The sequence below is a fragment of the Anas platyrhynchos genome, chromosome 21 (assembly GCF_047663525.1).
Source record: "Anas platyrhynchos isolate ZD024472 breed Pekin duck chromosome 21, IASCAAS_PekinDuck_T2T, whole genome shotgun sequence".
In the NCBI taxonomy this organism is placed as follows: domain Eukaryota; kingdom Metazoa; phylum Chordata; class Aves; order Anseriformes; family Anatidae; genus Anas; species Anas platyrhynchos.
This window is the reverse complement of record NC_092607.1, coordinates 209,304-222,534: the sequence shown is the minus strand read 5'-3', so window position 1 is coordinate 222,534 and position 13,231 is coordinate 209,304. Positions and strand designations below refer to the sequence as shown.

At 40.0% G+C, this 13,231-nt stretch overlaps 2 protein-coding genes across 2 annotated transcripts; both read right to left on the bottom strand.

The window, feature by feature from the left end:
* Positions 1-226: 226 nt before the first annotated feature.
* Positions 227-2,610, bottom strand: LOC139999244 (uncharacterized). Its single transcript, XM_072026637.1, has 3 exons — positions 2,578-2,610; positions 1,118-2,072; positions 227-560 (listed from the first exon to the last, which is right to left on the bottom strand). The coding sequence occupies exons 1-2, from the start codon at positions 2,608-2,610 to the stop codon at positions 1,191-1,193; spliced, it is 915 nt and encodes a 304-aa protein (XP_071882738.1). The 3' UTR covers positions 227-560; positions 1,118-1,190.
* A 119-nt stretch (positions 2,611-2,729) lies between these two features.
* LOC139999227 (ubiquitin carboxyl-terminal hydrolase 42-like) lies at positions 2,730-12,403 on the bottom strand. The gene is made up of 14 exons (XM_072026546.1): positions 11,911-12,403; positions 10,074-10,311; positions 9,124-9,324; positions 8,421-8,531; positions 8,159-8,261; positions 7,887-7,954; positions 7,660-7,730; positions 7,045-7,127; positions 6,016-6,127; positions 5,499-5,639; positions 5,204-5,304; positions 4,599-4,740; positions 3,637-3,918; positions 2,730-2,837 (listed from the first exon to the last, which is right to left on the bottom strand). Exons 2-14 carry the CDS (start codon positions 10,309-10,311, stop codon positions 2,745-2,747), a joined length of 1,746 nt encoding a protein of 581 aa, XP_071882647.1. The 5' UTR covers positions 11,911-12,403; the 3' UTR covers positions 2,730-2,744.
* Positions 12,404-13,231: the final 828 nt, after the last annotated feature.

Genomic DNA, 13,231 nt, shown 5'->3' with positions numbered 1-13,231 from the left:
AGAAGGGATCTTGCAACTCTTCCTCTTGTTTGCCACTTAATCATCACACCAAATGAAAACTATTTGCCTTTCACCTCTTTATTTCAGGCATTCTTTCCTAGTGGTCATTTAAAAACGGAAAGAAAAAGTCCATCAGCTTTTTTTTTTAATATCCAGCAGACTGTTAAGTCACCAAGCACTTCAAGACTGTTGGAAATAATCTCTACATTAATAGAAAAGGAATTCCTCAAACACACTGCGGCCGCTTACCTTTAATACACTCGTTGGATGAGACGGAGGTGTATTTCTTGCTTTCGCCTGCACTGGAAGGCTTCCCTTCCTTGTAAGGTTGTTTACTGCTCTCACTTCTGCATTGCTCACATGAAGAGCCATCTGGAGGATGGGATTCTTCCTTCTTCTCCCGCGTTATCTTCTGGAAACGAGGATCTAAGTGTTCCAAGGAGCCTTTCACTTTCCTGCTGTTTCTCTTTTTTCTTCTTTTTCTTCTCCTTTTTCTTCTTGTTTTACGCTTGGGATTGGCATTGTCAAAGTGGAGCACACAGAAACACAAATCGTGAAGTCTGAAAGAAACATGCAAGTTTAAAAGAGAAAAAAAGATGTGGCACTTGTTGCCTATATGAAACTTTATTTATTTTACCACAGGTGATGATTTGCAGCATGTCAGCTATTTTGTGGTGCTTTGTGCACACGCAACTTACTTTAGATGTAGCAAACTTAAGCCCTCAGATTGGAGGACCATAGGTCCTGGTTTGTACACAGATCATTAACAATGGCTAGCTCTGGAATACGTGCAAGCAGAAAAAAACTTTTAACCTAATCCAGAATGGTGTACGGATGTGTTTCCAACTATGTGGTCCAAAGCTAGTGCTCTGAAACAATTCAGCAATAGCTTTCCTATCTTCACTGATCAACCTAACAACATGATCCCCAGCCAGCTGATGCTATCTAAGTAACTTAGAAACTACCAGAAAAAAAAAAAAAAAAAAAAAAAAAAAAAAAAAGAAGAAAAAAAGAGAAGAAAAAAAAAAGGAGAAAAAAAAAAAAGAAGGAATACATGAGAAGCACCCAGAAAAGAATTAGGATAAAAAATGCGGAGTATGCTGGAATCCTTGCTTACTTGGAATCCTTCTCTCCATGTTTATCCTTAGACTTCTTTTTCTTCTAGAACTTGTGATATTTTTGCATTTTTTTCACCACCTAAAAGCTCCTTTTCTATCTTTCTGTCTTTCTATTTCACTTTCACTACCTTCTGCACGGGTAGATTTTCTTTTTCTGTTTCCTTCTGTTTCATTTTTCTGGCGACAGTTCTCCAAATGAGCTGACACAGGTGGAAGCGCATGTCTTTCACGAGAATGTCTTCCAGAATGTTGCTGAGATACCGAGCAACGATGCAAGTCTGCTCGGGGTGTGCTAAAGCGACGTCCATCTTCATCTCTCAAGAGGGAACCGTGAGGCCATCCACTTTTGTAATGATAATGCTTATGTGACCTGCCGTAGTAAGTTGCAGTCCATTTGTCAAAGGCTGCATCGCCGTGAGAGAACTTTCTCTCTCTACTGTCTCCTGTCGCATGAGGTGAATAGTAATCATTGTAATAGCTACAACTTTCCCACCTCCGTGCTTCATCTCGATAGTATCTTTCTCTGCTCCAACTTCTTTCCCCTTTGGATCGGTAATATCTATTGCTACCTTGTTCTGATCTTCCTCCGCTGCCAGATCTGTACTTTGAATATTTGACTGCTCTTCTGCCATTCTCAGGGCTGTTTCTTTCACCAGGGAAAGATCTGCACCTGCTTCCCTCCCAGTGCTCCTGCTTGTGACGCTTTTGATGAACAACTTCCACGCTCTGAGAACACCTCCTCTTGCTGGAAGGACCTGCTTTTTGACTCTCCTTCTCTTCACTAGGAGCATGTTCCCTCTTGCTTTGGTAATGCTCTTTCTCAGTGTTTTTAGTCTTGTCCTTTCTACCTTGGCATCTCTCTGCAATAGCTGAGGAGGAAAGCTTTTTAGAGCTACATTCAGTGTCACACTCGAGAGAGGAAGTTTGCCGCAATTTCTCACCAGGCTCAGAAGACTCTTTGCCGTACAAAACGTTTTCTTTTGAAATGAGGTCACGTTCTTTTGATCTTCTTGGTTTCTCCTTGTCTCCACCGTCATCACATTGGTACTGTGCGAGGTATTCATCCTTCCCAGTAGATTTCGGAGGGTCCGCGACACTGCACAAAATAAAATCACATTTCTCACTTCTGCTGAAGGACGTGAAGATTAACAGTAAAACCTTCCAAAGGCAAACAAACAAACAAAAACCTCCAGACTACAGGAACACTCGCAGAGATATGCCATTTAGAAACCTCTCCTGTGATTAGGACACCTTCTCCAGCTCCCTGAGAAAGTGCTTTCTCCCCTCTTGCTTCTGAAGCCATTGCACTAAAAAAGCAAATGCATCCGTCTCCTTCCACCTGCTGCTCTGAGAAAAAAGGCATAGGGGCGAGCGGGGAACAGCCAGTGTTTCTCCAGACAGTGGAGAAAAATGGAAAAACATTCTATGAAGGAACACAAGTTCTCCTTGAGGCACCAACCTGCATCAGAGTGATATGCTCAGTGCTGATCATTAGTTCTGTTCGTAACGCTGGACATACAGTATGGAATTGTACTAATTTAAATCCTTCCATTAAATACTATTAGTAGACAGATAAAACCGTAACGAACTTCCATAAGGTCTTGTCTTAATCAGACTGTGCTCATTTTACCTCGTTTCCTCTGACAAGCTGTTCAGCTGGCTGGCTGTGAGGGACTCCGTGATGATTTCTCGATTGACTGAAGGCATAGCTCCAGGCATCTGCAATCAAAACGCACAAGTCAGCAGACAAAAAAATACTATTTGTAGTAGTACTGAGGACTAGTCTTGTCAGAATTTCTCCATTAAATGGTAAGCAAGACCGTTTTGAGTTGTATGCATTATCTACACTTCAAAGATAACCCCAACTCACCTCCCAAAATCTACTTTATGAAACTTAGGAATTTTTATCTCAGCTGAGCTTAAGTTGACAAGTTCTAATGTAAGCTCAGGTCTGCAAATTCTAATGGGATAATACCACAAAGTCTTACAATCACATTTGTGCTGTGTTTTCTCAGTATTTCACCTGAATTAGGAACACAATAAACACTCCCGAATACATCATAGGTGAGAAATTCTCGATGGAGCAAATCTATGTTTCAAGCAATCCATTTGTTTTAGAAAAGAACATCTCAGAAGGTTTAACAGGTTCAACTCGGCAAGTGGAATCATCAAGTTTCAGTCCGTTTTCTTTCGATTCATTAACTAACCTAATAGCACCATTTAGTGAATCGGTTTTTGGCAGCTCATGCTGGGATCTTCCTTCGTCAGCATTCTGACAGGAAGAACCGGAATGCTGCAATGTACGGACTACCTTTCCAACCAGAATTCCATTAGAGGACATTGCATTGCAATTCCTTTTAAATAAGCCCTTTGACTCCTCCTCAGATTTTCCTGAAGATTCTGCACCGTAAGGGACTGTGTTATCAGAGCTGAGTTTAGGATTTTCATTCACTGTTGGCTCCACAAAAATCTCATCAGAAACTTTTTTGCTTGTTTGCATTTGCTTCATTTGCATTACCGAATTTGTAATTGTGGATGAAGGAACAGCCTGGTAGAGATCTTCGTCCTCCGCAGCACTGCTAAGACAGTCAGGCTGTGACACAGTCCGACGAGCAGGCAATTTATTGTGAATACTGGTGGTGATCTTCTGTTTTCTTGACGGATCAGTAATTGAAGGCCTGGTAATTGTCTGGTTTTGAACACAGGCCATCGGTGGTGCTGAAGATGGCCTTTTTAGGGTGACACCAGTGGTCTTTGCGTCCTCTTTTATGGATCCATTTCCATTTAAACGGCTTGAATTCTGTATTTAAAAAGAAGAAATGGCAAGATGGATTAACGCAAACACTGCATTTAACATTTTGAAACACAAAACTCTCCTACTGAGTATTTCTACAAATGGTCTTAACACCTACAAAGAAAAACACACTGCCCTTTAAAGATAAATGCAAGTCCAATAAGCGTATTCAATTCCTGCTTTTGGTTTACAGCCGATTGGAATCAAATTAACATCATCTTTGAAAACCAGCCAAACAACTTAACATTACCTGCTGCTATTCCCAAATATATTTATTTTCCCCTTTAAACATACCCTGAAAAGCCTGAAGTAATTGTTCTGGTGCTCAGGAATAAGACAATTAGTTTTCCCTGTCTTAGCTAAAGTGACGATGATAGGAAAAACAAGTCCTCTTTTAAATGATTCGAGGATTAGTACACTCTGCTTAAATTGTCAAAGAGCGTAGCTCTCTGTGCTTTAGAAAGCTGTCTTGGAGGTATTAAGTAATGGAGTCGCATGGCTGCACAATTTAGCAGTAACCACTGTTTGAATGACTCTGGCTGTAGCATGAAGGCTGTGAAGAAAGCTGCAGCATGGGAAGGAAAACAAAACTAAGATGCTGAAAACCAAACAAAAAACCCCACACCAAACCCCAAACCCACTAGCAGTTTGGTGCCGTTACCTGCCCTCCCACTTCCCTGAATTACCTTAATCATATGAGGAAGAAGTCGTGGTCCCATAAATCCAGCCTGCTTACTATTAGCCCCCTGCTGACCAGGAGGGAATGAACAGGGATAAGATGGTGCTGGCAAGTAAAACGCACGTTCTCCAAGTGTCAAATCATAGCGCCTTCAGAAAAGAGCAGTGATCGGAGTTTAGTTTTTCTTTCAGCCTACTCTTGGATTAAATCCCATCCTATAATTTTAGAGGAACAGTTCATACGATATGGAAGCCTTCTCTACAGAAGGCTTCGCCAAGACTACAAACTGAAAAGGAGAGAACAGTCTTCCTACTAAGACTATCACTTTCAGAACAATAATTCATTCTTACACGACAGATGACCTTCATTTTTCTCCTTCTCTAAATTAGCCAGCTACAGGTAACACATAGATAGCAATTTACACAAGTGCTGCAGTTTCAGGCCAAGCAACAAAAGATAATAAATGACACAGAGAATTTCAGGTTAGACAGAACTGAATTAGACAAATAATAATCTTTCCCTGGGATAGCAAGAAAAACACTTGCAAAACAGAAAAATATCAATAACAGGAAAGTAAATCTCTTCTGAACACATGTTAAGATTTGTTATTACCTGATATAAAAAAGTATGTAAGCTTGCTGACCAAGAACTCTCTTAATGTCAGTACGGACTACTTTAGCATCATTCATCTGATACCAAAGTCCATTACCAGCCTGCAAATAAAGACAACCATTTCTTTAGGTGAATTGCACGTGTTCCAAATGAAATCACGGATAGGAACAAAATACACACGTGTCAAATAAAAATATAATGAAATCTTTTTCCCTAGAAACAGTAGCTGCTAGTCACGCTTTCACTGGTTTGCCAGCACAACCTTTACCCTGTTAGAAATGCTGTTGACTTCTACCTTTACATAGCATATATAGTGTCCTGAGTGACAGCTGACACCGTGATGTACCAGCACCGCGTATAAGGCATAGAGCAGTGGTTCTCCCATTGACTGTGACATGTAGGCTCTCAGGTCCAAATACTCCGGATATTTCACCTCCTAAAGAGAGACCAAGAAGATAGAAAATTATCCCAGAGTACTTCGTGGACTAGCCAGAGAAAAACACTTCCAAAAAACACAGACTAGAATTTATTTCTAGAATATATTTCTAGAAGATATTTCTTGATTCACTACAAATAAGTCTTCCCATAAACAATGTTTAAGACTAGAAGTTGCAGAGAACTGTTTCCTGATGAATCAGCCTTCTCAGAGGAAAGCATATGCTTCTTGTCAAGCGGGAACTTTATTGATATTAAGAGAAAGAATAAGCCATAGTCGTTAGTCTACAATTACTGTCTGAAAATATAAACAACTTTCAGCTTTGGGGGATGTCCCATTACACAATGATATAGTTGCATTACAGTGGTAAATATACCTTGTTGATCTTTCCACCTGTGAAATCTGCAAATCTTTTCAGTGATATTGTGAGAACCTTGGAAGAACGGTGTATGGTAAATCTCTTGGATGCAGGAACCATCTTATTACACCTTAAAAACAAGCAGAGATAAGTGTTTGAAGGCATCTTCTTTTTTCGCCCCCAAAACAAACTCGTTTTAATGTCTCACGCATGCCTATGCTATTTGAATGACATTTACTTGCATAATAGGTTGGTCTTTTTTCTTTTCATAAACCCATGCACTGCGTGTCAGGTTTGTTAATACAGTGAAGAAGGTAAATTCTCCCAAAACCCCGGGCATAGCAGGAACAGGAATCTCTCACGAAAGGGTATTACCAGGTTGGATGGCAAGGTACCATTTCTTGGTCTACAAAAGTGGCTATTTGAACTCCAATCCTGGATACATTCTTTCAGCTTTCAAGGGAAATACAAATAATGAAAGTGGAACGAGAGAGCCTTGGTCCCCAGGACTAGAAATTGCAAATAATCTCCAACATAGGTCGTCTATCAACATCAAAAATACAACAGAAGCACATGGTCATTCTACAGGAGGGAGACATTTAACAGTAGGAAGTCTTCATGTACTGAGCTTGTCTGGAAAGACACTGAAACTGTCTGCCATCCTTTGAAACACAATAGTTCAGTTTGATACATTGCCCGCTCCAAGGTAGGACCTACAGTGTAAGCAGTGAAAATTAGCCACTAGCCCAGAGAACAACGGAAACTGGGCAGTTTACATCAAGAAAAGTACTGTCGAGAGCTAATAAATAGAAAGAACAAAAGTATCTCTTTTTGAATTCTGATGGCAAAATACGAGCCAGAGAATTGCAAACCCATAGGGAATGCCTCTGAACAAGACTTCCCCCCTCCAAAGAAACAAAAATCCAAGTGTTTTATAAACTTCCACAAAACTCGTAAGTAGATCCAAAGTTTAGAGGTAGTCCAACAGAGTCATGCAACATATAAAACTGACATCTAGGATTAAGACCTAATTCGTCAAAATCTTACTCGCTACATTTATAGCAATTCTCTCCACCCAGCTCTTCAGGTTTCACAAAGAGTTCCAGAGCTCTGGTAACAGATGAAACCGCCTAGAGGAGCGAGAAAGAAGAGCGTAAAGTCACCGTAAATTCAAAATTCCAGAAACGTACTAGTAGTTTGTAAGAGAATCTTACTAACATACTCCAGCGATCTACTATGAGCACTGTGAAGAAGGAGGCAGAAAGAGCATGCTCAGCATTGACCTCACCTGGAAGTCATTTGACTTCGGAACAAATACTTTTCCAGTAGCCTAGACAGCACCTATAGTGTGCTTTGTCATCAATACTGGGGACAAATTCATCAGTCTAACAATTAGATGTACATTGGGGTAGAACAACAGAGAAGTATGACAGCATTATAATTTTTGCAGAAAGAGAATTCTTTCCCCTTAAACCCAATGCAAATGTGGAGACTATTTACATGGGTTCCACAGAAGGACAAAGTCCAATCCACTTCCTTAGCACCACCAAGCTCTTACGTTTTAACATTATATGTGGTTTGGTTTTTTAAGGTAAACAAGTTTAATTTAGAAAGTTAGGCATGTACTTAAACATCATGAATTATATTTAGAAAACATCTTACCTTTATATCCAAAGTGATATCAAGAAATGCCTCATACGTATCCGAAACTGCTTTGCAATTCAAGCACTTCACTGGAAGCAAAATATAAATGCTTAACCTTATGTGAAGGAGACTAACTGTCCAAATTCAAGTTGTTGCCAGATACTACTTTAGACAAACTACAGACTGCTTTACTACCGACAAAAGACACAGATCAGTTCTAAGGACAGGAATATTTTTTAAAGTACCTCTCGATCTTAGAAATCCTCCAAATATTTGATGAATGATGGTGGTAGCTTGAGAAGATCTGTCCAATCTGGAAATAAATTATAATCAGACCTCAGAAGATTTAAGGCGCAGAGTTAACTCTTCAAAGAGTTTTATGAAAACTAAGGATGATGTAGACTTTCGTTGCTGATAGTAAATAAGGCACTAAAAGGTGCTAGAGATCATTTTTGATAGTAAATAAAGGACTAGAAGGTGCTAGAGAATGTATGAAAGTGAACTTGTTTATGCTTACTCGGTGCTTCCATTCAAGCACGCTTCCTGCATAGCATCAACAGTATAGCGCAAGAACTCGTGTGCATCTTCTTGACTGCCAAAACGGAAATGTTGTCCTATTCCTAAAGAAGAAGATGATAGTATTCACCTCATTTAAAAATGAAATCATTCTTGTATTTCTAAAATCTCTCTTCTTTCTAGTGTTAAAACCACTTATACACATCAAATAAGTATTTGAAGATTACAAGCTATCGAAAAGAAACACATCTGAAGCCACTTACGACTGAGATTACTGATAACATGCGTAGGCTCGATGGCATCAACAGTGCAACGCAGGGCCTGGTTAATGTGAGTCTCCATTGTGCACATCATGCAAAAATCTTGTTCACGACCTGAAGAGTGAAAGAGGAAAGCATCCCAGTCCAGCAAAATATCCATAACTACAAACAAACATCTAAGTAAAATTTAAACTATAGATACGATATCCACTCTCCTTGCTACATTCTATTCTCCCAAGATGCCAATGTCCCAACAGTCTTGTAACATTTCATTTCACACAACTTTACAGAATAAAAATATCCACTAAGCCTGTATTCAAATGCATTTTGTGATGAGAAATCTAAAAGACTACTGCAAAGTCACATTTGTAAAGGCTGACAGGAATGTGAACTCCACAGGCTGAAAAATGTATTACTCTCTAAAATTACTACTAAATGCATTACTGTCCAATGCACTTCATTATTCCCACGAAGCAATAAATGATCCTTTAATAAATACATAAATAAATAAATAAATAAATTCATTCATTAAACAAACAGTGCATTAATTGCACTCCGTATGCTATTCGGAGCCCACTGCTAATACAGTGCTCAAAGCCAGCTTCTACAGGTAAAATCAGGCAAATAAGCTTGTCTCAGAATCACTGCTGTTCTTTCACCTTCAGAGCTGTCCAACAGATTTGAAATACTCTTAGAAAGTACTCACATGACTGGCCGTGCTCGAGAGAAAGCATGTAATTGGCAAGTGGGGGTGTGTAGGTCAAACACTGTAGAGTAGCATTAAGAAAACATGTGTTGCCAAGATTGTACAGGCCAACTCCAACACTTTGTGTTTCTCGCCAATCCATACAAATCTTCTCAGGTGGAAAAAGAATGCTCTGTGGTGGAGCAATTCCATCATTAACGACTGCAAGAAAGTTAAATTTAAAAAGAGATTTTGTTTGTTTGTTTCTAAGCAAGGTATTTAAAAAAATACTATTCTGCAGGAGCACCTAGAGGAGCTAGCTACAATCCAAGCCAGAAGAAAATTATTGCAGACAGCTTTAATACCGCCAAATTCAAATTGGCTGGTCAACACAATGTTTTGGGGAAAAAAAAAAAAAAACAAAAAAACAGCTTTCGTCAACCATTTTAATTTTTCTAAGGCAAGGCTAACTGCCATTCTGTTTGTAGTACCTAATGCCAAGTTCCTCTCCATCTATAATCTTTAACCTGATTAACTCAACTACTGTTTTTTTCCTTATTATAACTTAAACCACAAGCTTAGACTTGAAATTATACGGAAAAAAGGTAAAAACTAGTAACTAGGAATGAGGGTACCCCTACAGATACCAGATCTTTTCCTGAGCAATGTTATCATTCAAAAAACGTGTGAAAAATGGAAGCTGTGAATAGCAACAATCAAACACTTTTCTTTGCAAAACGGAAAAGACAGGGATGAATCTGTGCATTACAAAAAGCTCCCCATATTTCTCTGTTGACTGTAAATATATCAAAATTAATTTCTGTAACATCAGTCACTTCAGTTGCCTTAGGGGATTCGCTTTTGAAGTCTTTGTTCACACTAGTCCCCTTCTCTATCAGTGCAACAAGTAAGAACTGCATTTTCTACTTTTGCTTTGAAGAAAATGGAGTCAGGATAAAGCTCACACTTACTTAGATCTCTTGGGGCAAAAGCCTTAGATTTTTCAGATGATCTACAGTAAATAGCACCTCCACGTCCTTGGGCCACAGAGACTTGGCTTGAATCTTCTGCAGGCGGTATCTGGCCCCAGTTTGCGGTGCGTGACATCAGTATTTTAGTACTTGGTTTCTTGGATTTGCCAGACCGCCTTGAAGAGGGCTTTTTAGACTTTGAAGATTTGGGCTTCTTAACTACGGTCATTGTTGACATCTGCGACAGAGACAGAAGTTCTGGTTGACGTAAGAATATCAAGAAGCATTCCAAGAAGAAAAGAATAGCAGAAGTCCTGTCACTTAATCTCAAAGAAACAGCCTTAAGAACTAAATCGCTGGTATGAATGATTTAAAAAGAATCCCCAAACTAAACACACAAAGTGAAAATTTCCATCTAAACTCTATTGGTATTACTTTTAGCTTCTGCAGAACTAGTGGCTGATGCCATTTCTTTCACTTCCGTAGGATTTTAATCTATTACAACTCTGGAGTCTTTTTAATATAAAAATGTAGAAGACATTCTCTGAGGGGAATCAGTTATTTATTGATTTCCAGAGTTGCACAATTATCTGTTAATTATTACCTATGATCTAATAGATAATTGTTGCAATTATCTATTGCTGGCATTAGTAATGGAACACTATTACTTCACTGCCTGCGTTTTTCTGTTTCGTGTGCACAAAGGTACCCAGAACTCACTGCTCCTTTTCTTCTGTCTTTCCAGGGATCGCCCTCTACCTCACTGTCTACTGCACCAATCATGAGGGGTTTGTTGTTATTCTATAATGAGCCTAGCTTTTAAATACACCTTTTCTGGGCGTCACTTTGTGATAGCAAGTTAATTTGTGAGGGCTCCTCAGTCTACATCATGTGGTCGCTTTTTCCAGGTGAAAAAGCGGAGCCGTAAGTGGCAGTACACTAAAGCCCTGGCATGTTGAGATCCAAGAAGAGAGATGTTTGGCCCTCCTTCTCACTCCTGGGAACCATATACCTCAAAACCCACAGAGGATGGGCTATATCTCAGAGAAATCTTGGGAAAGGAGAGCATGAAGAGCACGTTTGCAAATTTATTTCTCCCTGGGCTTCTTCTGCTTCTCCACGAAATACGAGTTTGAATATAACTTTGGCAGCAGTACTTCTGGTGTTTTACTCCTACCACATTTAAAACTCCTACAAAAAACTGAAACGTTAGACTAAAAAGCAGCTCTTTCCGTTCTGCTTTGTAAAGTTGCACGTTTTCCTCATGCAAAACAACAGGGCAATGTAAGCTAGAAACGGAAATGCTGAATGTAAAACAAAACAAAACAAACCTCAGCCCTCCAGGACAAAAGCCAATAACTGCTACAAAGTCCTTTTTAAAATGCTGATTAGGTTTCAAGGTGATACCGCTTTAAATAAGCATAATTGTGTGTCCGTAGGCAGAAGCATCCATGACAGGATGAACTTCTATACTTCATGTTTTGTTACTGTCTTACTGTAGCACACAGGGACTTGTTACCTATAGGGAAACCACTAACCTAATGGAGCGTTTAAAACATAAGCTAGTTTGTTATACCAAAATGACTGAGAGAACAAAGCATAAAGTGCTTTCAGATTTCTAGCACGCCTTGATTGCTATCCATTAAACTTCAGACACGTTAAACAAAACACAGTAAATAAGAAAACTCCTAGTCCCACAGCTGGCAAATTGTGTGCAGAGGTTGTAACTAGAACTTTTTTCCCTTGACATTTTACATTTAAGATTGATTTTAAATCCATTCTATACACACTTTCCGTTCCTGAAAAAACAATACGCAAACCTGAAAAATGCATTTACACGAGAAATGAAGTCGTCCTTGTCCGATTGGAAGACTAAGGTGACAGCTCCTGGGCTCAGGGATTTTCAGATAAGCTCCGATCTTCACCAGTGACAGCTCCTTTTTTCGGATTGAAAGAGAAAATGTTTCAGCAACACACTGAAAACACACTTAAGGGACAAGAAACAAAATTAAGACTGTAGTGAGAAGGAGAAAAGAAAAACAACACTGGGGAAGAAAGGAAAAGGTAAAGGAAAAAGGAAAAAGGAAAAAAGCCTTGATCTTTATACTGACCAACGAGATAAGCCTTACACATTTTTAAGTTTATTTTTGACAACTGATTGAGGTGTTACCAGGTATTAAGTACGATTCAAGAGCAAATATTAACACTAGAAAGAAGAAATCCGATCCACCACCACCGTTTCAAAATACATCCATTTCTAATGTGGAGATAACGTCTCTCTGACAAGGTAGTAGAAAAACTGTAAATACCGACAGAGCTTCCTCTCCCGGTGTTCCATATACATACCGATGCTGTTCCTACACCTACGCTCTGAGCATAAATTTATGTTGACATGAGTATCGGGTGTTACTCCTCTCTTTGTTTGCCTTGAGAGACACACCTCTTGTCCACTGAAAAGTAAACTCAAGATTCCAGATCAGTTAAGACAGTTGCTATCCCCCCATTCAGAGTTCTGCAGCAGCACTGTTCAGATGTGTTTAGCAGTCTCTTTAGAAAATGTTATCACTTAGGACCTGCTTCTCAGTAGGTACACGTTTGGCCTCCGCTTAGCAGAGAGTCAATCCCAGCTTAAGCTTTCGTACAAGAGCCCCTTCACGAAACGGACTTGGGCCCTGACATAACTGAGCTTAACCTTTAACCTTGAAGCTTCCTTAAAGAAGGAAGCAGCACCCAGGCCAGGAAATAGAAATTAATTGTCACTTTACCCTGAAACGCAGTGAGCTATTCTGTGCTGGCAGGATTGCTGCCGGGCTGGCCGACGAGGCGGCGGGCAGCTCCCCGGGGCCACAGGGCCTGTCACAGGGAGCCGCCGGAGGTCTCCAAGGTCCGGGAACAGCGGCAACAGCGGCAACAGCGAGGACAGAGGGGACAGCAGCAACAGCAGCAGCCACCTCAGCCAGGGCCGTCTCCACAACCGCCAAAACGGTCTCGGAATGCTGCCGAACTCGGAGCTCCAGCGTGACGCCTTTTGAACCTGGCCGCTGGAAGGACCTGCTTTTTGACTCTCCTTCTCTTCACTAGGAGCATGTTCCCTCTTGCTTTGGTAATGCTCTTTCTCAGTGTTTTTAGTCTTGTCCTTTCTACCTTGGCATTTCTCT

What these genes read in the sequence shown, in the direction of transcription:
- LOC139999227 (XM_072026546.1), bottom strand. Translation starts at nt 10,311, where the DNA reads ATGTCAACAATGACCGTAGTTAAGAAGCCCAAATCTTCAAAGTCTAAA. An exon ending in TTTTGCCCCAAGAGATCTAA is followed by an intron (nt 9,325 to 10,073) that starts GTAAGTGTGAGC and finishes ACTTTCTTGCAG; the next exon opens with TCGTTAATGATGGAATTGCT. An exon ending in TGTTATCAGTAATCTCAGTC is followed by an intron (nt 8,262 to 8,420) that starts GTAAGTGGCTTC and finishes CTTCTTCTTTAG; the next exon opens with GAATAGGACAACATTTCCGT.
- LOC139999244 (XM_072026637.1), bottom strand. Translation starts at nt 2,610, where the DNA reads ATGATCAGCACTGAGCATATCACTCTGATGCAG. An exon ending in AGCATATCACTCTGATGCAG is followed by an intron (nt 2,073 to 2,577) that starts GTTGGTGCCTCA and finishes TACGGCAAAGAG; the next exon opens with TCTTCTGAGCCTGGTGAGAA.